This window comes from Lissotriton vulgaris, chromosome 2_1 (assembly GCF_964263255.1).
Source record: "Lissotriton vulgaris chromosome 2_1, aLisVul1.2, whole genome shotgun sequence".
In the NCBI taxonomy this organism is placed as follows: Eukaryota; Metazoa; Chordata; class Amphibia; order Caudata; family Salamandridae; genus Lissotriton; species Lissotriton vulgaris.
The window spans coordinates 128,031,078-128,056,842 of NC_141687.1; the positions used below are offsets into that span (position 1 = coordinate 128,031,078).

Below are 25,765 nucleotides of genomic sequence, written 5' to 3' on the forward strand. Positions count from 1 at the left end.
CCGTTATCCTGCTATAATACATGGAGGCCTGTAATTCCTGTAGCGGGGCCCTTCCCGAATTCTCTTATTATGGGCGAATCGAGACGCTTTTAGTTGCCTGTAATAAAGAAACGACGTAGCTGCTCAACTGAAGCGAGTTCTGAGGTCACAATGCCAGCAGCCAGGGTGAAAGGCGGGACACAGAGCACAATTACAGCTGTGATTTAAGCATGAAAAACGAAAACTTCCTTTTCTGTCTTATAATAAGTTTTTTTAAATGAAAAGCTTTCAGCAGTAAAGCAACATATTTATTCTTTCCATGCTATAGGTCGTTACAGGAAAGATAGAATCACTCTGCATGTTTCAACATCATCTCAGACACAGAATTTTTTGAAATCTGGCTTGGATAAAACTGTTTGGACAAATACTGCTTTTTGGTATGTTTAATGCAGAGTCTGCAATGAACGTGTAAGAGTAAGGCACTTAGAATCTCAGTGGTTTGTGGGAAGTGTGAAGTTGTTACCATGTATTATGAGGAGTAAAATACCCTCTGATGTATGTTAAAATAAATCTGCAAGTCACCTCGGGATTTCATTACATTATAAAATAACTGTGTTGGTCTATAGGGTCATGAAACTCTTTTTGTGACTTGTAGTATCTTTCCAATATACGTTTAATAAATTATTACATGCCGCATTTGATGTCGCAGTGCTTAAGTGACATTGAGGTCTTCCCACAGCAGGAAAGAAGATTGTGTGTGCAGTGCCAGTTTGAAAAATAAACTGCTCGGAGGGGCCCGCTTTCCAACTTCTCTCTTAACCTGGGAAGGAATGCTGGCTGTGTTCTTGACAGCCTGCAGGATTGAGCAGCACAGATCTGACCAAGATTTAAAAAATCAGTTCTTTCACGGGTGATGGGCAGAGGAGCAAACAAACGGGATGCTATGCCCATCACCCGTAAAATCATTTTTGCTTCTTGGATCAACAAGGGATGCTGCTATCTGGAACCTGCTCAAGTGCAGCTACCGAGGCTCAATGTTAGGTGACCCTATTGCATGTAAACAATCTACTCGTAGGTTTCAAGAAGTTTATTCAGCATCACCGAATCATAGACATGACTGGTCAGCAGGACGGTCCAGTGAAACTGACCTCCAAGCTGTCTCAACATCCAAGTTCCAGGATGGAATAGGAACACAAATCAAAATATGCATAGTTGTGTGATACAATGGAACAAACAGGATGGTGGCCCAATGCATGAGCATGTGAGGATGTAAACGCCAGTACGCGTCATGTCTGCAGTGCAAAGTGTGGCGAGCAGTGCAGGCAGATGCTTTGTGATTGCATCCAGCGGCGTCGGTGAGACCAGGGTTGAGGTTTGAAGTAGGGCTGTGCTTGTCGCGGTGCTGGCAGGTCACGGTGCAAGCATCGTCGTCATTGTTGCTGAAGCGCTGCCATGGGTAGACTTTCTGGAGTCGATGGCAGCAGCGTTCGTAGGCCAAGGCTGCGGTGGGGTGAGTCGAGCAACTTGCAAGCGGCACTCCTTGGTCACGGTGCAGGCAGTATCGTTTATGTTGTCGTGGAGCGGCATTGTCTGGGATGCTGGGGCGGCGATGTGAAGCAAGGTGGTGCAAACTGTGGTGCCCTCTGGTCATGGTGCAAACAGTGGCTCAGAGGCAGCGGCATTCTCTGTTGGTGAGACCAGGGTTGTGGTACGAAGTAGGGCAGTGCTCTCTATAGTGCCAACAGGTCACAGAGCCGGCAGTGGCATCATTGTTGCAGTTAGGTTGCTTTTTCTTCTGTTGCAGCACAAAACACACATTTCCCAGTGCTGGTAGCAGATGAACTTGAAGTCTCTGGTTTCCTGGGACTTCTTGAACGGGAGGCAAACACTACCTTAAGCCCTTGGAGAAACACAGAAAAATAAGTTGTAGAAAGTCCAGTCCTTTCACTGCCCAAGACAGAAGCAGCCACTGCAGGCAAACACAGCAAAGTGGTAGTTCCTCCTCACAGCTTCTTCATCTCTCCTCCTCGCCAGGTTCCTGAGCCCAAGCGAGTTCTAAAGTACTGGGGTCAGGGACCCAATATTTATACCACTTTTCCCTTAGAAGTTTCAGGCAGAAAGTCTCAGAGCTCAGTGAAAAACAGTACTGTTCTCCCTGGTCCAGCTTACTACAGGAGGTGGAGACAGCATTGTGCAAAGGAGACAGTCTATTCAGGCGCTAATGAAAATTCCTCCCACCGCTCTAAATGCAGAAAAGGTCTATTCAGCCTGGCTATGAGTCGCCCAGGAAAGGCAGGACACACCTCTACCCCCTTGTGACTGACTACTGTGAATGCTCATCCCCAGCTCCTGTCACCTCAAAATTTGAGACAGTGAATACACAAACAGGAAGAGGCAGACAGTATGGTTAAACAAGAAAATGCCCACCCTCTAATAGGTCATCCAGATTTGAACTGCGGTCTGTACGTTGGTTGAAGTAATACCATCGCGATTGAAGCGAGAAGAATTAAAGACTTTTTGGTGAACAGCTCTAACACAAGAAAATGCGGGCATGAGCACACCGCACACAACATACAAGTTACCCTCGGCTAATTGATTCACCAGCTGTGAATAAGGAGGTTGAAGTTTGATCTATAGAGATTGAGCTTGGTGTACTACGTCTTGCGGAGAACCCGATAATTAAACTTAGTGGGTGCGAAACACGTCGACTGGTCTCATTCTTAACCAAATAGGTTCCCACTAGGATGGGATTACCACTTTTTGCTCACAGGAGATTTTGTATATATAATATTTTGAAGATTAATTGAGCATAGTAGGTCCACCATTTGGCTTTGGCCTCTGAATTAAAAGCAGAAATTGATATTTTATAAAAAACTATCAGAGGCATTGTACATTCATAAACGTGAGGTGCAAAAACATGATAGAACCATAGCTACATATGTATTGTTTGTTTATAATTTTTTTGTGATTAGTACTGTATATTTGCTACATTTATGTGTTATTGCATGTTAAGTGTAGTGGTGTCTTCAGTGTATTTTATTTATTTATTTTTTATTTTAATTTCTTTTATAGCGCTGGAATCAATCCCGTAAGGGTATCTCCGCGCTGAGCCAGCTATAGAGTTCTCAGTCAGTGCATCTAGGGGAATTAAGTGGACAGGAATGCTTCTTGATAAAGAAGGGTTTTCAATGTTTTCCTGAAAGATAGGTAGTTAGTAGTTGATCTAACATCAGGTGGCAAATTGTTCCATAAGGCAGGTCCAACCGATGAAAAGGCACGGTCTCCTTGTCTGGATTTCTTTGTGACCGGAGGTTTTAAAAGCGTTTGGTTGCTTGAGCGAAGAGACCTGCTCGGCTGATATAACACCAGAGATTGAGACAGGTATTTAGGACCTACACCATAAATGCACCTATGGACCGTGCAGCAGATCTTAAAATCAATGCGCTGTCGTATGGGAAGCCAATGTAATTCCTTCAGCAGGGGTTTGGAGGGGGTTCTAGCTGGTGCGCCCATGACCAGTCTTGCTGCCGTGTTCTGGACCACCTGCAAGCGACCTATTGCATCAGCATTTGCTAGTGTCAGCAGGCCGTTGCAGTAGTCCAGACGACTGGTCACTAGAGCCTGCACAAGTGTCTTTCTGTAGGTGGCAGGGAGATACGGGAAGACACGTCTAAGTAGACCAATAGTATAAACGCACAATCCTGCAATGTAGTTGGTGTGCTCCTTCAGGGTTAACTTTTGATCCAACTTCACCCCGAGATTCTTTACATGATGTTTAGATGTGGGTGCAGGGCCAAGATCTACCGGCCACCAATCAGGGGACCAGAGAATGCTTGCTTTACCAAAGAGCATGACCTCAGTTTTTGTGACATTGCATTGGAGGCAGTTCGTCGCCATCCAATGTGACACCGCCCTCATACCCTCAGCAAAATTCTCTTTGACTCTAGAGTCAAGGGAATTAAAAGGGTAGAGGAGCTGGGTGTCGTCAGCGTAGGAGATCGGTGTGAACCCATACTACCGCACAATCTCAGCAAGGGGGGCCACGTATACATTAAACAATGTTGGGCTAAGACACGAGCCCTGTGGCACCCCCTTTGTGAGCCCCCTAGAGGTGGAGCGGAAGGGGCCCAGGCTGACAGATTGTGACCTCCCGGAAAGGAAACTCTCCAACCAAGATAGTGCAGGGCCTCCGATTCCTACTCCTTGCAGACGGCTGAGAAGGATGTTATGATCCACGGTATCGAAGGCTGCTGACAGGTCCAACAGCACTAGAATCATGGAGCCACCTCTGTCCTGTGACATTTTGATCTGATCAGTCACAGAAAGAAGGGCTGATTCAGTGCTGTGGTTGGGCCTGAACCCAGATTGTGATTGGTCCAGGCCCCCTGTCGCTTCGATAAAACTGGAAAGAATGGTGTTTACATGCTTCTCTGCCAGTTTGCTGATGTAAGGAAGGAGAGAAATCGGACGAAGGTTGGAGAGTTCAGACCAGGGCAAGATGGAATTTTTGCGTATGGGGTTCACCACCGCTTCCTTCCAGGCTGATGGGAGCAAGCCCTCAGTGTAAGAGAGATTAAGTAATTTCTGGATGGAAGGTCCTACTATGTCAATAAGAGGGGAAATGAGTTTGGCAGGTAGCAAATCAGTGGGGGAGCCAGTCTTTACTTGATGAATGAGTATGGTCAGGCCCTCAAAAGTTATTGCTGGGATTACCCGAAGGGTCGTTACAGGGGTCAGTATAGGGGACATTACAGGGACCTCGTTTCCCAAAGGATCTGAGACTGCAGTGATTTTTTTGTATATCCCTTCTATTTTGTCCTCAAAGAACTGGGATATATCATCACACAAGGCCTGGGTGAAAGTGTCTGGGCTCTCACACACCTCAGGATTAGTGAAAGTCTGGATGATTTTAAAAAGCTCTCTTGTAGAGTTACCTGCCTCTTCAATTTGGGCTGTAAGGCCTACTTTTCTGGCCTTTTTGATATTTTTATAGTAGGAGGTCATTACTTCCAGATAACCGGTTTTATCTTCCTCCTTGCCTGTTCGTCTCCAAATTTTCTCTAGTTTTCTGCATCCCTGCTTTTCAGTTTTTAGGGCCTCGGTGTACCAAGCTTCCCTTTTGGCCATGGTAGGTTTCTTTACGTTTTTCTGAGGGGCAAGAGTGTCAATAGCCATCGTCAGGGTGGAATTAAACTTAAAGAGAGCAGTATTGATGTTGTCAGAGTTGGAGAATGTTGGCTGTTCCCATGTTTGCATGAGTTTAGCAGAAGTTATTTTATGCCAGGGTCTGCGTTTAATATGCTGGGAATGCGAGCGAATCATAGGATTAGTAAGGTGGGTGAAGGAGAAATTAATCAGTTTGTGGTCAGACCAAAAAATGTATTTAGGGGAAGAACAGTGAACATTCGGATGCGAAGTGAAAATCAGGTCCAAAATATGGCCACCTGAGTGAGTGGGTTCACTGTTTCTGAGATGGAGACCTAAGAGAGCAAGGTCCGCGAGAAAAACTTTGGTGTCCGGGTGATCCTTAATATCAACATGAAAGTTAAAATCTCCTAAGAGAATAAAATCTCCGTTAGCTTTCAAATGAGGAGCTAACAGTTCAGTGAGGGCAAGAGAGAACCCTGCATTAGGCCCAGGCGGACGGTAAACTAATGCTCCTCGCCAGTATACCTTGGGGCTGAATGCCAGGTGGAAAATTAACACTTCCATGGTAGGTAGCATGACTTGGTCTAAGACTCTGATATTCAGAGTGTCCTTATATATGATGGCGATTCCACCTCCTATTTTCACAGGTCGATCAAGCCGGAGGATTCTGTATCCTATGGGTATCCCCAGAGTGATAGTAGGGGTAGTGTGAGGTTTCAACCAAGTTTCCGTTAGGAAGCAAATCTCTGGTTGAATACTATGAATGGTATCCCATAATTGTGTATGATGTTTCGGGAGGGATCTGAGGTTCAGCAAAAAACTTTTTACGCCTCCTTGGGGGCCTATGTTGTGAGTGGGCCGTCCAGCAATAATATGGGAGTCCATAGCCTGAAATCCGCAAGTAAGGCATGAAAAAGGGCCCTCTGGGCAGCGTAAGGTTTTAGTGGTACAGGTATATTTCGCCTGGTGTTGTAGTGCTTTCAGAGTGTGTGAGGCGTACCTGATTACGGGAGTTGGCCTAAAACAGTCCATAGTGGCAAGGACAGGGTGGGTATGTCAATCATTGCATTTGTATATATTGACATTTTTGATATAAAGGAGTTTTCATTAGAATAAAAGTATGACATGATAAAAAGTACTTGAAAGAAAGACAAAAAATAACCAGTTTTACAGACCAGACTGTTTAGGTCTTCCGGCTGCTGGTATAAATGTGATATTTGAATGTGTATCAGTATTGGCATTCTTTGTAGTTGTTCTCACTTTCTAAAAGTGGCATTTTCAAACACACAATTTAAAAACCACATGTATTAAAAGATTTGTTAATAAAGTCTGAGCTCATGGAGCCTAAACTCAATTTCTTCTTCTCGTCCCAATGGAGATTTACACTTGTAAGATGTTAGAAGGCTGCTCCCATGTTAGTCTATGGGACAGACAACCTTTCAATAGTGAAAAAAGAAATGCACAGTATTTTTCTATCAGGACATGTAAAACACCCTACTAATGCCCTACCTTTCACATTCAGTGTACCCTGCCCAGGGGGCTACCGGGGGCAGGGCACAGGAGTGCCTTATATGTAGTGGAAGGGTAGGACCTGGCAAGTGGGTGTACTTGCTAGGTCGACATAGCAGTAAAAACTGCACACAGACACTGCAGGGGCAGGTCTGAGACACCTCTGAAAGGCTACTTGTGTGGGTGGCCCAACCAATGCTGCAGGTCCACTACTAGCATTTGATTTACAGGCCCTGAGTGCACACAATGCACTATACTAGGCACGTACTAGTAAATCAAATATATCAATCATGCAAAACCAATCATAACACAATTTACAGTAGGAACACTTGCACTTTAGCACTGAATAGCAGAGGAAAAGTGCACAGCTGCACTAATCAAACATACCATAAAAAATCCAGGCGGTCAGAAAGCAAAAAGACACAGGAAACCCACCAAAAGATGCCAGGTCTAACTACTTGCCTGAAGAAGATGAGTATTAGTGTTGTTATTCCATACTCGATACATGGATTCAAAATATTAAAACTAGTCTTATGTTAATAAATTGAGATGCATAGTACCGGCCTTCATTTACAACTGGTCAGAATATCTAAAATTAATCCATATTTGTTTTTCTGTTACCTCTTGGCAGCAAACTTAAAAAAACAACAACTTTTTACCATTTTAGCATAATGAAGAGATATAGTCATGAGTGGTACCTGTCATTAAATTACAATTGTGTTAAATGACATGGGCATCAAACGTCTTGGCAATGTCCAACATCAGTAGCAACTATCGATGCAAACAAACTAGCAAAGCATCAAAGAAATACAGGCTGAAGGCCCATCTCCCCACATCAATAGCTGTCTTCGCCCCCCTCTGTAGCAGGACCACATACTAGCGCATTCCCAGCTGCATAGTCGTTGGCCTAACAGCTAGGGCGGTCGACCTCGAATGTGGGGAACTGAATTAGAGTCTTGGCAATGACGCTCCACTTCCTGTGATTCTGGGCAAATCACTTAATCTCCCCGTGCCTAACAAAAAGGAATGGGTCCTCATGTAATGCAACTGGTGCTATGTAAAGCGCTCCGATACCCGATTCGGGTCAAGTTTGTCCTATAAAAACTCTGTAAAATAAATAGTCAAGTAACTTAATCAAAAAAGAACAAGCAACATTGAGGTGTCATGATTCAAAGGAAATCAATCAGTCGGAACGAGTGAAGCTAATCACCCAACCCCTGTAGGGACAATGCCCCGTTCCAGTTGGGAGTAGTTGGCCCGTCTAGCTTTTTCCACATAGGACCTGCAGGGACCCTATATGTCCTTGGAGCGGGAAGAGCCAGGCAGTGTACTTGCATATATTTCGCTATTGATGTTGCAATAGGCAGACTGTTCAGCCAGCCTTGTAAAGTGGGAGTGGACAGTCTGTCCCAGTGAATAGCTTTTTCCCTCTTGGCTAGCAACAGGCTGAGAGATGCAAACCTCCAAATTATTTTAGGAGAATTAACCACATGCCCTGGTAGTGCCACTTCAGGTGTGGGGACGAGGGACAGCTCGGTCATGTGGCCCAGTGTACTATGCACCCCCTCTCCCAGTATGACTGTAGTTTTGGGCAGGTCCAAGTGAGGTGTGCAAAATTAGCATTTGGGCCACGCATTTACGGCAAGTATGGGGTCTGGAAGGGCCCAGTCTATGGGTCTTGGCGAGGTTGATGTGTATCCTGCGTAGGAACATAAAGTGTAGAAGTTTATGCCTGCTGTTTATAGACACTTACTTCGTTACCCCACAGCATTTAGCCCACTGGTCGTCCGTGATGGGCGGCCTAGATCGTCCTCCTAAAGTTTGTGGATCTTATCGTAATTAATCGGGTTCATTGCAGAGCATGCCTTATATAATTTGGATAGAAGATGAACCCCACTCTTGTTTTCAATGATGAGCTAGAGCAGTGTGAGCGAGTCCGGTTCAGTCGGGAAACCAGGTAGAGTGGCCCTGAATCGCCAAACGAATCCAGCCTAGAACAAAGCTGTCCATAAATGTGGCGTCATGGAAGCGGACATCCTCAGTTGCCGAGAAGATGTGGCCATTCGGGTATAAATCACCCAGTTTTGAGATGTCAAATTTGTCCAAAGTGCGCTGCACCATTGGCAACCAATGGGCATTCGGAAGAGGGAGAGCTGAGAAATAGTGTGGAGGTGCTGATGACACGTCACAGCTTATCCCAGGCCCAGCTGGTGGTGGAGCCCGGTCTGAATATTGTTAGGGTCTCTGGGTATGCACTTAGCTAACACTGTGGATAACTGCTCGAGAAGGACGAAATCAACCTCTTGGCGGAGGAAGGGAACCCTGGCGTCAGGGTGGTACCATGCAAAGGCATAGCTGCATTAGGCTACCAAATAGTACAAGTGGAACGCCGAGCCCTCCCCTCTCAAATGGTAGGGTGAGCACCTGCCAGCGCACACTGGGCTGTTTGCCTCCTCCAGACCAATCTGATAAGGTGAGACCGTAACGTGGAAAAAAAACTGTTTGGGAGGGGTATGGGAATATTGTTGAAAAGATATAGAAATTTAGGGAGCACAACCATCTCAATGGTTGCCACCCTGCCAGCAATAGACAATGGTAGCTGCAGCCATATTTCGAGTTGGGCCTCAAGGGTGCTGATTGCCCGCCCGTAATTAAGGGGGAGGATTTGAGCGGTCCCCAGCTGAATGTGTATGCCCAAATACTTGACTTAGTCAGAACAGCATTCAAGGGGGGGAATTCACAGAACTCCATTCCCCCGGGATGGCAGGCTCAGCGGGTGCTCCATGTGATCAGTAGTCTGCGCGGGTCATGCAGGAGCCGGTTACAGCAATATTTGCGGGGATACTGTTTCTGACCTGGGGAAGGCTTACAGAGCTTCAGTGCCGTACGACCATCTTGGTCGGTGGCCTGTCCATGCCCCCTCTTGTCAGCAAACTTAAGGTCCTATTCCCAGTCATCACTGCATACAGCGAGTACTGTTAGTGTGCACAGTGGTGGTGTTTGATTAATATATATATTTTCTGATGGATAAATCTTCTTGCAGATTCCTAGCCTTTCGAATATCTTCTGGGTCAAGTGACACCAATCTGCCTCAGCAACAAATCCATCTGACCATGATATGATGACATTGGGGTATAAAAGGAGATAAAGCCCCTGAAGTTCTGTTTTTCCGTGCCTCGTTAATGCAGGTCCTAAGCTCTTGTCTGTGCTACACTGGCAAATCCCTCTGCTTTTGACAGTGACTAGTTCATATGTCTCCTAAGGTTCTGTTTAATCCATGTTGCAGTAGCCTCAAGTATATATGTCCCTTTTGGACCCACATGACCTCTGCATGTGGTGTCGTGTGTCCAATTATGCCTCCTCAACTTGCACCTCCTGTTCCTTAATCCATAAAGTCTGTCTTTGAGCAGGCGACCAAGCTATTTTTGGCCAAGGCTCACAGGGATTCGTCAGATTGTCCACCACCTTCTTCACGTGAGTTCCCAAATGAAGACTGCTCTATTATGAGCACTTTTCCCAAAAAACACAAGAGGTTGAAAAAGTCACTGGAAAGTGTGTTGTGCGAAGACTCTTCTGCAAAGTTAAACCTAAATGCCTTTCTACCTCCCCTTCAAACTGAGAGTCAATTATACAGGACTCGGTGAGAGCCTAACTCTTTGCCCTCTAAGTGCTGCATACCTTTGTGGCTGCTGTGTCCATACCCTTTAAGAACTGCCAAAACAAGTTAGTTTAAGGGGGAGTGAGGGTCTCTGGTGCTGGTCAATGAACCTCTTCTCCATAACTTGGGCTTTATGATCAACCCTCACAAAGTAGCTGACCTTCATAGTGGCTGTCCTGGTGGACTTGCCTATCCAGGCTAGTCTTTCCTCCTCCTCGAAGTATTGTGGATATTCAGGAGATAATTCCATTGTTTGTAGTTCAGATATGGATCCCAGGTCCGCAAATACTAACAATTCTGAGTCTGATAGCCTTGTGCATTCTGCTAGTGCCACATGCCAGAAGGCAGATGAGGGCTATTCGTTGTTGCTTAAAAAAAACAGCTCCAACACTAATGCCGCCTCTTGGTGCAGACCTTGAAGTTAGGTGATCTGCACCTTCACTGTTGAATTTGTCCCGCTATCTTCTTTTCCCGACTCGTAAAGGTTTTTTTTGTGTGCTTTATTTATCATTTTGGAAACAAAACCATAGTACAGCTGTCACATGCGTATACAATCAAAATCCCACATATTACATCCGGTGATAAAATGCCACAGTACATAGAGCAGTACAACAGACAATAGCCAAAAGGGGGAAATAGTCAGGGGGCCAAGACAGTACCATCTTATTAAGTCAGTGTTCAAATTGGGGGTCTCTGGTTGGCACAGGTAAGTGCTTGTGACAAGCAGGGACCCTCTCCTCTAGTCAGGGCAAGGGAATTACTCTCCCAAAATAATCCCTGCTCACCCTCTAGGCGGCGTGGCGCGAGCAGTCTAGGCTTATTTCAGAGGCGATGTAAGTTAAGCATTTGTGACCACATACAGTAACCCAGTGACAACACTACAAATGGATACCACACAGGTTTTATATAAAAAATAAGTATACTTTATATAGAGTTATCACAAGACCAATAAACGATAAAAAGAATCCACAGTACTATTAAGTTTCAAGAGTTCAGGTTAAAAAGGCTTAATTCAAGGTTCTGTGCGAGTCGGTAGCCTTGTCTGGTTACAGCATTGCTGAAAAGAACAGAGTCAAACAAATCCAGCGGACCGCGGCGGTCCGGGCCCACTCAAATGTCGACAGACTCAGTCACAATACCTTTTCCCTGAGGCGGCCGGCCCGGATGTGTGAGCCGGTTCCGGGGTTCGTCGCAGTGTAGAAAAAGAAAACGTTTCAGGTCACGGTGTCCTTCGGTCGCGGTGCAGTCTACGGCTCGTTGACGGCGTCGAGACGGAGTCGGTGAGCTCAGAGCTTGCGTTGTTCGAGGCGGACGTTGCTCGTTGCGGTGCTTCCAGCTTTACGGTGCGGAGTTCGGGAGCTGGCGTCGGTCAGTCCGGATAGCGGTGCGAGTCGGGAGGTGCGTCGCGAAGCGTGCGAGGAGGTGCCCAACTCCGATGCGATCACAGGACTCGAAGTCAGCAGCAGTGACCGCGTCGGTAAGACCAGTTTGATTCGGTGTAGCGAGGCGTTGCACGGCGCTGTGTCCTTCCACTCGCGGTGCAGGCTACGGCTCGTTGACGGCGTCGGGACGGAGTCGGTGAGTGCAGAGCTTGCGTTGTTCGAGGCAGACGTTGCTTGGTACGGTGCCTACAGGACACCGGGCCGGTCGTGAGAGTTGGTCACAGCTCCCTGCCTCTTTAGCCACTTGTTTCCAACTGCAATTCACAAAGGCTGTTGAAGTTCACTGGTCCTGGGACTTCGGTCAGGGGGCAAGCTCTCTTCCAAGCCCTTGTAGATCTTTGGCCTTTTCTTTTCAACTTGTGCAAAGTCTTTCTCCTCCCTTTGGCAGCAAGGCAACCACTGCAGGCCAATTCCCCAAGCAGCACTTCAGCTTGGAAATAGTCTCTCCTCAGTTTCTTCAGGTTCCTTCTCCTCAGCAGAGGTTTTGTCTTGTAAGTCCAGAAGTGATCCAATGAAATTAGATCAGGGTCCCAATACTTATACCCCCAAATCCTTTGTTCTCTGATTGGAGAGGGGCCTGTGCCCAGTTCAAGCCAGTTCTGAAGCACTCTGTTTACCAGATTTCTCCTTTCCTTTCACAGCGCAGGGCAGGCACATCAGATGCCCCACAGGAGTTTGAGTCAGCATTGTGGAAGGCAAGTACTGTCCTGGAGCACTTTGTTTACAGTCTTCCTTCTCTTCTTTCAGTGTGCAGGGCAGAGACATCAGACACACCACAGGGGGTGGAGCCAGCATTGTAGAGGGAAGGCCCACCCCTATTCAGATCCCAGGTGCAACTCCTCCCTCCCATCTAAATGCAGATCTCCCTATTCACCACGGGCTGCCCCAGCCTATCTCCTGGAATTCCCCAGTCCTGTCACACACAAACCCAGACAAGGAATACACAACCTCGCAGAGGCAAGCAAATACCTACTATTAAAAGTGGTATTTGCAAACACAGAATAATAAAATAAACTTGTAAAGATGTATTTTATTATTCTGAGTCCAGGCATACTAAACTCTCATTTCTACCATGTTCTTTTAGCCTGCTAGGATTATAAAGTGTAATAATTTTAACAGCCCATTCTGGCCTATGGAGAACAGGTATCCTTGCACTAGTGAAAAACGAAAATGGCTGTAATTCACTATTAGGACATGCAACACACATCAGGGCTTGTCCTACCTTATACTTACAATGCACCCTGCCCTTGGGCCTACCATAGGGGTGACTAATATAAAGAAAAGGGAAGGTTTAGGGACTGGTAAGTGGATGCACTTGCCCAGTCAACATGACAGTACCAGACTGCACACAAGCTCTGCAATGGCAGACCTTAGACATGTTTTACAAGGCCGCTTCTGTGGGTGGCACAACCAGTGCTGCAAGCCCACTAGCAGAATTTGGATTTACACGCCCTGGGCACACTCAGTGCACTGTAATAGGGTCTGACAAGTAAACCAAACATCCAATCATGGAACCACTAATCAATACATCAATTTACAGTAGGGAGCACTCTCACTGTGGCACTGGACAGCAGTGGCACAGTGCCCAAAGCATTTAACACCAGAAAAACACATGAGGCAACAGCAAAAATGGAAGGGAGGCCCACGCCAATGGTGTCAGGTCTAACAGTCAGCCATTCAGTTTTGTACTTATTCATCCATAGAGTGTGACAACATATATGCTGTGTATGGGCCCCACACATCACCGGGTCTGGAGGCCTCGGTAGTTCCTCTGCATAACAGGTGAGTTGGTCCCGGCAGTAGGCAAGATCCTGCAGCCATTGCTTCAACAAAGGCGCTGGCCTACCATCCCAACATAGAGCAACTCTGCGCGTAGCCAATTGCAGAGACAGCATCACCAATTTACGAACACCCTCTGGGATTTCAGAAACAATACCCAATAAGCATATCCACACATCTCTTGTGATTTGCACCTCCGTCATTTCAGTCATTGCTGTTGTCACTTCACCCCAGAAGGCAAGTACTTTGGGACAGGCCCAGGCCAAATGAAGAAAATCAGCGTGGTCCACGCCGCACCTCTTACAACAATGCGAGTCCCACACTCCATATTTATGTAGTCCTGCAGGAATATAGAACATTTTGTGAATGTTCTTCTAATGAAAAAGTTTAAAGTTGCCATTCAGAGCAAAACTCCCTGTCATTCGACATCTTTCTTCCCGCTCCTCATCTGTTAGTGGCTTTGATAAACATTCATCCCATTTGACCCTAGAATTGCTCAGCACCGCACCCGTATCCAGTTGTGAGGCGTAATAGAGCCACAAGACTAATTTGATCTTATTCTATATGGTATATAGCAGCTGCAGGGCCCCCAATTTAGGAGGTTCTTCAGGGAAGCATGGATATAAACTACGCATGGCAGACTGACGTCTAGCGTATACAAACGTGGACATAGCCACATTCGCCCCTTACTTCACAAACTCCTGTACTGAAATAAACGTCCCACCCACAAAAGCATCCCCCATCGTATGTACCCCAGTGGCCTGCGGAACCTTAAGAGGCTCAGTTTCCCCCATTACAGATATCTCAGCATGATGCAACAAAGGCATAGCCGGTGCATACAGTGGTAAACGCCGCCCCCGCCTCCCCTGCCCCCCAGCTACCTCCTAGCTCGAGCCGTACACCTGACCGTGTCCACCTCTCCTTGGTCAAAGACCGAATGTGTATTGACGATCATTGCTTTCAGGGGCAGGGGGTGCACCGAGCCAGCCTCCACTGCCACATGTGGCGTAAACGGTGGCGCATTCTGCCAGTAGTAAGCAAACTGTGCCTGAGCACAGAGATAATATAAATGCATGTCGGGCACCGCAAACCCACCCAGCGCATAGGGCTTTGTAAGAGTCTCCCAACCAACTCGGGATTATTTGTCCCCTCATGTAAGAGTGATTAACAATGAGCGTAACATACTAAAAAATGCTGTGTTAAAGGGATAGGCACATTGACGGACAAATACAAGAGTTTCGGAAGCACCTCCATTTTGATTAATGCAACCCTATCCGCAAATTACTATAGGAAAATTATAGCTAGAGAACGATATCAACCAGATCTATTAATAAGAATACCTGTCTATGTCTTGAAGAGCACCCTATAAGAACAAAATATACATATACAGAAGATTAACATGATAGATTTATTGGCTTATTTTTTTAAATACATATAGTTCATGCTTCAGTAATGTTACAATGATTCAAATGTGCATATAATATTCAAAATGGTCATTCCAGAGAATTAATTTCTACAGCCATCATAAATATATACAAATCCGTATGAGAGACGAGACGTTGACTCAGGCAGTGCGGCAGATGTCTACAACGCGCGTTTCGGCATACACACCTTCATCAGGTAGCCGTCTATTGCACTATAAAATATACAATATCAATAATACAGTAAGGGTGCCTCTATATTACATAGTAAAATTGCAATTTGAGGTATTCAATTGAAAACAAATTCATATATATCTTCTTGCACTACAAGTGACCTAGAAGATTAAAAAGTCGTCGAATCTAATAACCATCTGTACATTTGTGCTTAGCTTCACATAGTGAATAGGAAAGATCAAACATAGTAACACATATAATTACACTTAGTAGAAACATAATTTCTTATATACATTTATTTACATAGGTTTCTAAAATGTCCTCTTTCTAATACCAAGTTTATTGTATACATCTCTAGGCATATAGAAGAATCAAAACAAACAATATGGTGTAATAATTAATACGGAACCGAAGGGCAGCTCAGAAATTCAAGTGCAAAAGCATGGATACTCTCACCATAAAGTAGATTCTGGATGTAGACAATGATGTACTGTGGCTTCAACTAGATCTCTACTTCGATGCAGATTCTACAACACCGTGTATGTACGCAGAAGTGTGTCGTCTCGCTGAGGATGATAAAGCCTTTTATTAGGTTCATATATAAATAAACCTACATAGGGGATAAGAAGTTTATGCACGATAGTGGTTCAAACTATGTATAGTAGAATGGAAACTAGGGTTAAGTATGTCTGGGTCAAATATAATGTATGTATTTGAACTGATTTATAAAGATATACAAACTCACAATCGCTGTCCGTGAAATGTGAACTATAAACTGATAAATATCGCTACTGATTTATAAAGACATACAAACTCACAATCGCTGCCCGTGAAATGCGAACTGTAAACTGATAGCTATCACTACTAAGAGTAAGACAAACTATCTCTCTATCTATATATAACTTCGATACATATAAAGCACATAATGGCTCTGTATAGTTGCACCATATTTAAATATTAATCAAAGTTATGAGACAGATGGTGCTATATAGGATACTGATAGATATAGTATGTATCAGATCATGTCCGCTATTTATACTATTCTAGCAATACATTAATAAGATATATCTACTCCACTTACTGGGTAAAGGTATTACAAAAGATTGAGCCATGAGGATCGCGCTACAGTAGGACGACCAAACCATGCGTAGTCTGTGTATAAAACGGGGACACCTCCTATAATGGATAGCGTAAGAACAGAAGGGGAGATGTATTTATTAAGATCTAATACGTGCCTTACTTAGAAGGTAAACACTATACGGTAGATTAAGGGTAGCATGGACTACTTACACATAAAGGATATAGGTGGGGGATGACGTCGCAGCCAAAGAATTGTTCAAGAGAACGACTAAAATCTGCCGGAAATGGTTTCCTATAAGGAAAACACGAGATGTTTGGACATAATGACCCTAATAATTCATGGTGACAAGAAAAGGGCAATATGATATATAATGTACGAGATAATTTGTATTTACCTGACTACATCAAGTTAAAGCGCAGCGGCTCATTATCGCCGCAGAACACCACGTATAGATAGGGAACGGATAAATAACAGCCTCCGGTTCTGATTGATATGGAGGGGTTCTCCTAGAATCATTGCTTTCAGGGGCAGGGGGTGCACCGCGCCAGCCTCCACTGCCACATGTGGCGTAAACGGCGGCGCATTCTGCCAGTAGTAAGCAAACTGTGCCTGAGCACAAAGTTAATATAAATGCATGTCGGGCCCCGCAAACCCACCCAGCACATAGGGCTTTGTAAGAGTCTCCCAACCAACTCGGGATTTCTTGCCCCCCCATGTAAGAGTGATTAACAAGGAGCGTATCATACTAAAAAATGCTGTGTTAAAGGGATAGGCACATTGACAAACAAATACAAGAGTTTCGGAAGCACCACCATTTTGATTAATGCAACCCTATCCGCAAATGTCAGTGGTAGCCGAATCCATCGAGCCACCTGATCCTCGAACTTCGAGATGGCCACACTATAATTAGCCCTGATAACTTCCTGCGGGTCCCTGTGTATCCATATACCAAGATACTTTATAGGATCCGAAGCCCACTCCAAAGGGTAATTTAATTCATACGGCACAGTACACTGCATCAGTGAGAGTATTATAGATTTGCTGCAATTAATAGCTAATCCCGAATACCATTCGAAACGGATGTATTCCCGAATAACCTACTCTAGATACTGTACTGGCTCCCTCACGTACAGGACCATGTCATCAGCGTACATGGACACCACTAGCAGTCGTTGATAAAACCGCAATGCTGAGCTAGCATGCCTCTGCCGCAGCAAACACGCAAGGGGCTCCAGCACGTTCGCGAAAATCAAGGGCGATAGCGGACAACCTTGTCTGGTACCCCGCTTAATTGGAAACAGCTCTGAGACGTGTCCATTCACACGCACCGAGCCACTGGGTCAGTGTACAGCAATTTTATCCAATTTGTAAAAACGAACCGCACACCCATTCAATGGAGCACTGTAAACATATAGGTCCAGGCAATCGTATCGAACACCTTCCCGGCGTCTAAAAGAACTGCAACCGCTGGCAATTCTGGTTTTAAAAGATGCAGGACCGCAAACAGTGCCCTCAGATTGTGCGCTGTGGAACGAGTAGGGATAAATCCCGACTGATCCGGAAGTACCCTAACATTTAACAGCAGGCGCAGCCGCGTCGCTATTACCTTCGCTAATATTTTAACGTCTGTATTCATAAGTGACAAAGGCCTATACGATTCACACCGATCCGGCGGCTTGTCCGGTTTCAACAATGCGACAATCAACGCTTCTCTAAGTGAATCAGGCATCCGCTGCTGCTCGAACGCCTGCACATACATGGCCTTTAAAAGGGGCAGCAACATATCAGCATACTCTTTAAAAAATTCAGACGGGAGCCCGTCAGTACCCATAGCTTTCCGTAATTAGGTGATGCAGCAATGGCATCCCTGATTTGCTCAGCAGTGAGCGAGTGCATCAAAAAATCTTGTTGTCCCTTCGACAACCCAACCAGCGCCACATCATCTAAATACTGTGCTATTTCCTCCTCACCAGCCGTACGCCGACTCCCATACATCTCCTTATAGTGGTTGACAAATTGCTCCAGGATACAAGAAGTGTCCGAAATGGTCTCCCCCTCCGTAATTCCCTGCACATTACAATTCTTGGCCCACGGTTCTGCAATTCTTTCAGCTAACGCCCACCCCGGCCTGCCACCCTCGCCAAAGTGTCGGGCTCAACACCTCCGCGCCAGATGCCGTACTTCCTGATCTGCCAGCTCGTTGTTCTCAGTCACCTTCGCCCGTATAGTAGCTAGGGTAGCCGCACCAGGTGCTTCCTCATACTGCCGCTCTAGCCTCATCAATTCACACTCTATTTTTCTCATGGAGCAGTGCAAAGATTTCAGCACCCCCGCCTGCAGGTCTATACAAGCCCCTCAAATAGTCACTTTAAATGCTTCCTGGATGGTGTCCATACTTTGCACCGCTCCGAGATTGTCAGAAAAATAATTTTCAATAGCCTCTTAGACCTTCCTTAAAAACTGGATCTAATAAAGCCGATAGCTGCAGCTTCCATCTAAACGGGGCCGGAGCATAAGTAGGCAGCTGTACCACAAGCCGTACAGGCGCATGGTCCGACAACTTGCAGAGAAGATGGAACACCCGAGACACCCAAGCATTGACATCATGTGTCACTAGCCAATAATCCAACGAGACCATGTGTTATGTGTATATGAGTAGCACGTTCCCTCCCGCAACCCAGGATGTTGCAACCTCCAAACATTATTGAGACCCAAGCCGCATACACCATCATGAACAGCCTTTGCAGCTTTTTTAACCGTAGTACTTATTGTCGAGTGCCGATCCATGTCATGATCCAGCACCACATTAAAATCTCCTCCACAAAGTATAGCAGACGCCAGTAGCTTATAAACTTTGTTCCAAAGCAGTGTATAAAACTCCGGATCATCTACGTTCGGGCCATAGACATTCACCACCGTGATGAAGGTGCCACAGAGCCTCCCCCTGCACTATAATATACCGGCCATCCGCATCAATCTCCTCATGCGTGCTAACAAATGGGATACCTTTTTTAATTAGTACCATCACCCCCCCTCGCTTATGACGAATATGAAGAAGCGAAACGAACATCAGCCCATTTCTTGGCTACAGAAGATGCAGTACGTTCAATAAGATGTGTCTCCTGTAGGAGCGCAATTTGAACATTGTGACTATCCAAATACGCCAGCACCTGCCTAGTTTTTTTCGGGTTATTTAACCCCCTGACGTTCCATGTGATCCACTTAAGTTTACCTGTACCCTCCATCAGTCACCAAACTGAGGCATCACCCAATGCAACGGACCAACAGTTGTTCTGTCAGATGTATGAGACCATAGAGTTCCAACACATTTATTCCGCTGTACGGAAAGAACAACACCATAACAGTCTCCCCCTCCCACCCTAGCCCCGCAACCTTACCAAAACCCTCCCCAACCTCCCCCTTCCTGAACCCTCTAGATTACTCTGCCAAAGGTCGTGTACTGACTAAGGCCAGACATCTTGTACTGCCAAACAGTCCAATTATGTGTCTCGAAAAATCCCATCCCCTCCACAATCCCCCCCCCCCATCCCCAATCCCACTTCAGCACCCCAACCATGCCAAAGCCATCCCAACACCCAGCCAAACACCCCCCCGCCCCCACCCCAACATAGCAAAACATATTTGGGGTACAGCGTGGTCCATTGCGGCCTTCGGTGAGCTAAAACCCTTGCCATCACCCATCGCACCCACTTGAAGTCTGGCAGGGTATAGCATAGCGTAGGGAACACCCTCTGTCCTCAAGAACTGTTTCACAGCACTAAATTCCTTTCTAGCAGCTTGTAAAGCAACTGTAAAGTCAGGAAGAAAGGCCAAGCGTTACCCTGATGTGTGATGTTGCCCTTCTCCCTAGCAAGGCACAAGATAGTATCTTGGTCCCTGTAATTCAAAATGTTGGCAATGATGCGACGCAGGGGAGCCCCCGGGACCGGTCGCGCAGCCAGGGAGCGATGGGCACACTCCACGATAAACACACTGGATAAATGTTCTGCACCAAACATTTCTGTAATCAGTCTCTCAACAAATGTCTCCATCCGGACCACTTTTGTCGATTCCGGCAGCCCGGTCATTCGTATATTGTTGCGCCGGGACCGCGCTTCTAAGTCCTCGTCCCTAGCCTGGATTACTGAGTGGACCTTCTCCATGCTTAAGGTTGAAACCATCGTCAACCTGTCTGAAACCACCGTCAATCCATCTTCAGTCGCAGAGACCCTTTGTTCCACCTCCCCACCCGAGCATTTTGTTTCTCTAATTGAGATGACATGTATTCAAGCCGATGATTCACCTCAGCCATCGCTCCCTCAATGGGACTATAAAGTGCGCTGCATGTGCACCAATGTAGATTCTAGCGTGGGAGGATTGTCCGTGAGCGCCTCCGCTTCAGAGTCGGAGGGCGCTTTCTGCAGCATCTTGGGGGCTCTCCTCGACTCAAAGATAAGACGTGGTTGGGACTTATCCGTATGTCCCATATACGTCGACTCCGTATAACTGGAGAGAAATATGCCACAGGTAGACCTATACCCACGGCCTCACAACCAGGCAATAACGTGATGATGGGTCACCCAAAAGGCCCAGACTTCTCAGGCGCAGGGTCCAGTTCCATGCCAATTAGCGCTCCAGAGGCACCCCACAGGTCAACCAGTCAGCATGCCCCACTGACCCCGGGACAACTCATGAACAAAACAGTGCCTAGACCTGGGTACCACAACCAGAGGTGATATGATAAAACCCCAGTCAGTTTATCAATATACCAATAGCAGAAGGCCTGTAGCATGAGTTCAGGGTAAGGCCTATAGATGTTTCCAGCATGCGCAAAACAAAGTCCCCCCCTTAATGGCCAGCGCACCTCATGTCTCAGGACTCAAGGGAAACAATGCCATAGTCTGTAGCAGTGTCCTCGCCGCTCGTTCTCCTCCAGCGCTATGTAGGGCCCCACTTATTTAGCCAGCAGTAGGCCTCACTATGCCCCTTTCCTGCCGAAATCACACCCTCTGCCTAGGAGGTCCTCGCAGGAGCAGCTCTCGCCCTTAGTAAATCAGTACCCACTTCAGGGCTGGCAGCAACAATATGGGGAGCCCTCTGCACATTCCCTACTTGCTGGATGTCATCAGCAGGTCTGGCGCTCCCCACTGGCCACACATGTCGTCTAGGTACCGCGCTGGCCGCAGCAAGCAGAATGCTGCCACGGCCCGATCACGGCTTGAGCCGCAGTCAGACCGCAACCACACCTACCGCCGACGGGCGCCAGCACTCCAGGCAGTTCTTGCAAGGAAGCGCCGTATGAGACTGGCTCCACAGCCGTCAGTGCCCCTCTCCAACTCTGCACAGACTCTGCTGCACAAGTGGCGGCTCACCGGTCCGCTGTCTAAGTCCCTCCGAAGTCCTCCAACAGCCGTCCCGTAGTTCAAGGCAGGGCACACCACATCCGCCGCACAGCGCGGCCTCTTGGAAAACAAAGGGGGCCGCGCAGGATGTTGACCCAGGCTCCCAGTCCACACAGCACAGGGGAGGCCTACCACGCCATCGCAGCTGCCATTTGCCGCAGTGCAGCTCCTTGGTAATGAAGGTTATCTCTCCCCCTGATCCAGGTCCGACTCGATCCCCAGCACCACCGACGGACTCAGTAAGTACGGGGGAAGCAGCTCAGGGTTGCAGTAGGCACAAAGAAAGCACGATGCAGCAGATGTTTGTCAGATTTTAGCTTGGTCAGGCAGAGCCTCACATCGGTGCGGCCATCTTGCCGTGCACACTCCCCCGCCCCCCCCCCCCCCGATTTGTAAAGGTTACCATGGTAATGGAAGCTCCTTGCAGGTTTGTGGGTTTCTTCAGGCTAACATAACTGCATGGAGCTTTAGGACCATGTCAGAGCAGTGGTGCTGGGAGTAGTCCACTTTGTCTCAAAGGCCATCCTCTAATTCATTTTAAGGGGCACAGTTCATATTTTGTCTGACACCACCACTGCACCATTATATTAACAGGTCATGGACTATGTGCTGGGAGGTGGTTCTTCTGTGGAAATCGCTTCAGCGGCCAAAGATTTTCCTAGTGACCACACACTTTGCAGGCTCCTCAATTGTGAGAGCAGGTAGTTGGAGTCCATTTTCCTCAGGAAAATATGAAGGGGGAAATTCATCTCAAAATGATAGACCTGATCTTGTCCAAATTTGAGTGTCTATGCATGGATCTCTTTGCCACACCCAGTTCATTTAAGTCTCCTCAATTTCTTGCAGTATTCTACTGTGATAAAATGGGTATTTGCTCCTGTCGACCTTTTCCACCAAATGGGCTATCTGCCTTTCAGTGGGACCTTCCATCACTCTTGCAGCTCCTAATCGCACCAAAGATGAGGCGTGGGTTGCATAGATTGGAACCTAGGTATGCAGTATCCTATTTCTTATACTGCACTCCACAGCACAGAGTAGATTATCATGTCTTTATGGGCTTAGCCTTCCGAAGGGTATTTGTGCCCACTCCACAAGGACAATAGCTGCTTCCTTGGCACTCACCAGAAGCGACCCAGCAGCGGACATTGGCCAGTTGGCCACATGGTCATCCTTGCCTACTTTTGCAAAGCACTGCTGCCTCACAGCCGAAGCATGCAGTGACTTTAACTTTTGCATTATTTTATTGGTTGACTAGCACTACTCGGTTCGGTTTCCTGAAGGATATGTCTTTGAGGCTCAGTCATAGGGTGAGGAACCTTCTGTAATAGGTAGCTGTAAGAAGATAAATTTACTTACCTTATGTACAATGTTCCTGGTGGATACCTAAATCTACCTCTAGATTCTGCAACACCCTCATTCCTCTCCAGTGAGTTAGTACTGTGATTACTAAAATCCCAAAGTAGGCAAATGTATCTTCTGCTTTTTTCCCGCAAACTGACACCGAGCCTGCAGGTTGGCCGCTTACATATCCAGTGTTCCCTCATCTTGGGGGTGCAGTCGGAGCGGACTATGCTGGAGAGCTTTTGTTGTGAAATCAATTTTTTAGTACCTGCCTGGTGCCTGGAGAGTATTTATACTGCGAGGAACCTCAGGAAGATCCTGTATCTAGCCCATTACCTTTTGTAGCATTTCTATAATCTGTATAATATTTTTGATAAAACATTTTTTATCTCAGGAACTCTTTACTTTTTCATGGTTTTTCTCTTGGGTGGTTGATTGTCTTCATCACATACACCTTAAAACCTTTAACAAAGATTTGAACTAAATCGAACAGCGTGCAAGTCTGTGTACGAAGCAAATTTGTTAATCAAATCCTGAGATAAAAGTATTTCAACTTTGATTTGAAAGGTTCAGTATGCATTACCATTGTTACGCTTGTTTTGCTGTTTAATACTTTTTATTACACTCGAAATAGATCCATTTACAAATCCTTAAAAAACTGTTTTTGTACATTCTAGAAAGAGCAGGAGATGCAGAAGGACTCTGGAAAATCTGGTCTCTCGAGGGGCAGTGCTGGGTCAAATGAGAATGGCGAGCCCAGAGAAATGATCACCCCGGCTCTCCGAGAAGCCCTGACAAAGCAAGGTAAGCACAGTGCCATTTTCTTTCATTTGTGTATTCCGAGCCTGTGATGTTGTATGGTTGGCTTTACCTGCCAAAATCATTTCATTGATTTTCAATACCGTAATCTGTAACTTAAATCAAAGAGGATTTTTTAAATATGTGAACCAGTACCAAAACTACTACTGATTTGAGGGACATTTAAAACTGCTTATAGAGCAGTGCAGCTTTTGTTTGAAACACCTGACTTAAAAGCAAAACTATGAACTCCTCCTTCACCTGCCCCTAAATGAAGACTTCCCAACCCGTGGACTAACATGTGGGAGCTGAGACTCGTATGCGGGGAAATTAAAATATCATACTCTAATTATTTGTTGGTGAAAGGCAACAAAAGGTAAACCTAGTTTACCAGATTCCCGAAGGGACACGGAGCTCCTAGGGTCTAGTTTTTCCATTTGTGTGTAGCCCATACAGGGTGCATTTATGTTTTATATAATAAGGTACCTGTGCATTTGACTGAGTTGTTCACACCGCACACACTTTGAGTAAAGCCTAGCTGCTGATTGAGCCAATTTAAAAAGGCTGCAGCACAATGTTGTTTTCATACAGCAACTATGGGTCACTTTGGGTTTTGTGAGGGCTCAGTCACGGATCCTATCTGGATAGTACCCTCTCTTCCCCCATTGCGCACCGTTCTGGTTCGATATATGAACTAAACGCAAGTATTCGACTTCTGAAGAGAAAAGTATGGAGTGGTCCTGTTGTATGTAATGAATCCTATTCCTAACCTAAGGGAAGCAGATGTGTCTGTACAGTTGACATGGGCATAGTGCTGCTAGAAAAAGACTAACACAAGGTCTGTTCATTTTAAGGAGGGCAAAAAGGACTGCCCATAGTGCTGTGCTGGAGCAGGGACCTTAAGCCTTGACTTTAACGGCAGAGGGATGCAGATTACACTTATCGCCCCTTTTTGGCAGACACCCATCTCCACGTTGCCCTTCAGCAAACAGTGAGGTAGACTCAGTCAGCTCGTGTTTCTCTGCCTCACACCCGCCATATACGTGGTCTTAACGTTTTCCATATCAAAATCTGGCATAATTGGCATGCTTAACGAATTCTGTAATTTCTGTGCGACACCTGCGGGCATCCATTTCATACCCTTTCAATGAAATGGTGAACAGCCCTGCTGAATGACTCCCTGTTTCAGTGGTAAGTACTCACACCCGTGCCTAGGGCCACCGACCTATATTGTATGGCGTGACACACTACCTTATGGTATACATTTGTATTTCTGCTCTGGTCCACCAATTTTTTTTTTAAATAACTGACATTCTGATGACTTTAGTATTTCTCTAGACTAGATATGGTCTGTGATGAATTATGTAAGAAAAACTGTAATGAGGCTTTAGGACTTAAAGAATGCAAGAAGACAGTTGCACTCATTAGTAATTTAAACTTTAAAAGAAAGTGAGAGTGGGTTGAAATCTGCAGTGTGTGCCTGTTGTTTTTTACCTCTTTGGATAGGGCTGGTCTTATGCCTGTGAAGTGGGTATTATGGTAGATGTACGTCAGGCAGGCACCTCTTATGCATGCTAATCGGAAAAGTGTCAGTTTGCGGGATGTAAAAAATAAAATAGGTCTGGCTTCCATTTTGAGTCCTGAATAAAATATTTTTAAAAAGCCAGCTGTAGTGAATGAGATAAATAATTTAATGTGTCAGGGTTCAATTTACTCAAATTTAAAAATGAAAGCACTGCATAGACTTTGAAATGATACTCCAACCAGCCAGCAGTATGAGGTGAAAGCGAAATATTCCTCCAGCAAGAGCCAAAGGCCACTTTATGTATATTTTAGAGAATTTGTACCAAAGTGTCATGTGACAGCTGTGCTGTCAGACCTAAAAAAATAAACACTAAAAGAAAGCCACAATATACACATTTGCGAGGCTGAATGACTAACGTGGATATAGGCAGACATCTCCTTGGCTTAAATAAGACGTGCAGCTTTTCATCAGGAAAAGGGAACAGCTACAAACCAGCAAGAAAGGCATC

General features: G+C 46.0%; 1 protein-coding gene across 3 annotated transcripts in view; it reads left to right on the plus strand.

Annotated features, from left to right (window-relative positions):
- The window catches only part of LOC147729693 (S-adenosyl-L-methionine-dependent tRNA 4-demethylwyosine synthase TYW1-like), a 683,091-nt gene that overhangs the window by 402,837 nt on the left and 254,489 nt on the right, over positions 1 to 25,765 (plus strand). For all 3 annotated transcript variants that reach the window (XR_015308342.1, XM_086954579.1, XM_086954580.1), the window contains one exon: positions 23,612 to 23,738. Coding sequence is in view for 2 of the 3 variants with exons in the window: in XM_086954579.1 (XP_086810705.1) it covers positions 23,612 to 23,738 (127 nt within the window). In the remaining variant the exon portion in view is untranslated. The remainder of the gene's footprint in view (positions 1 to 23,611; positions 23,739 to 25,765) is intronic.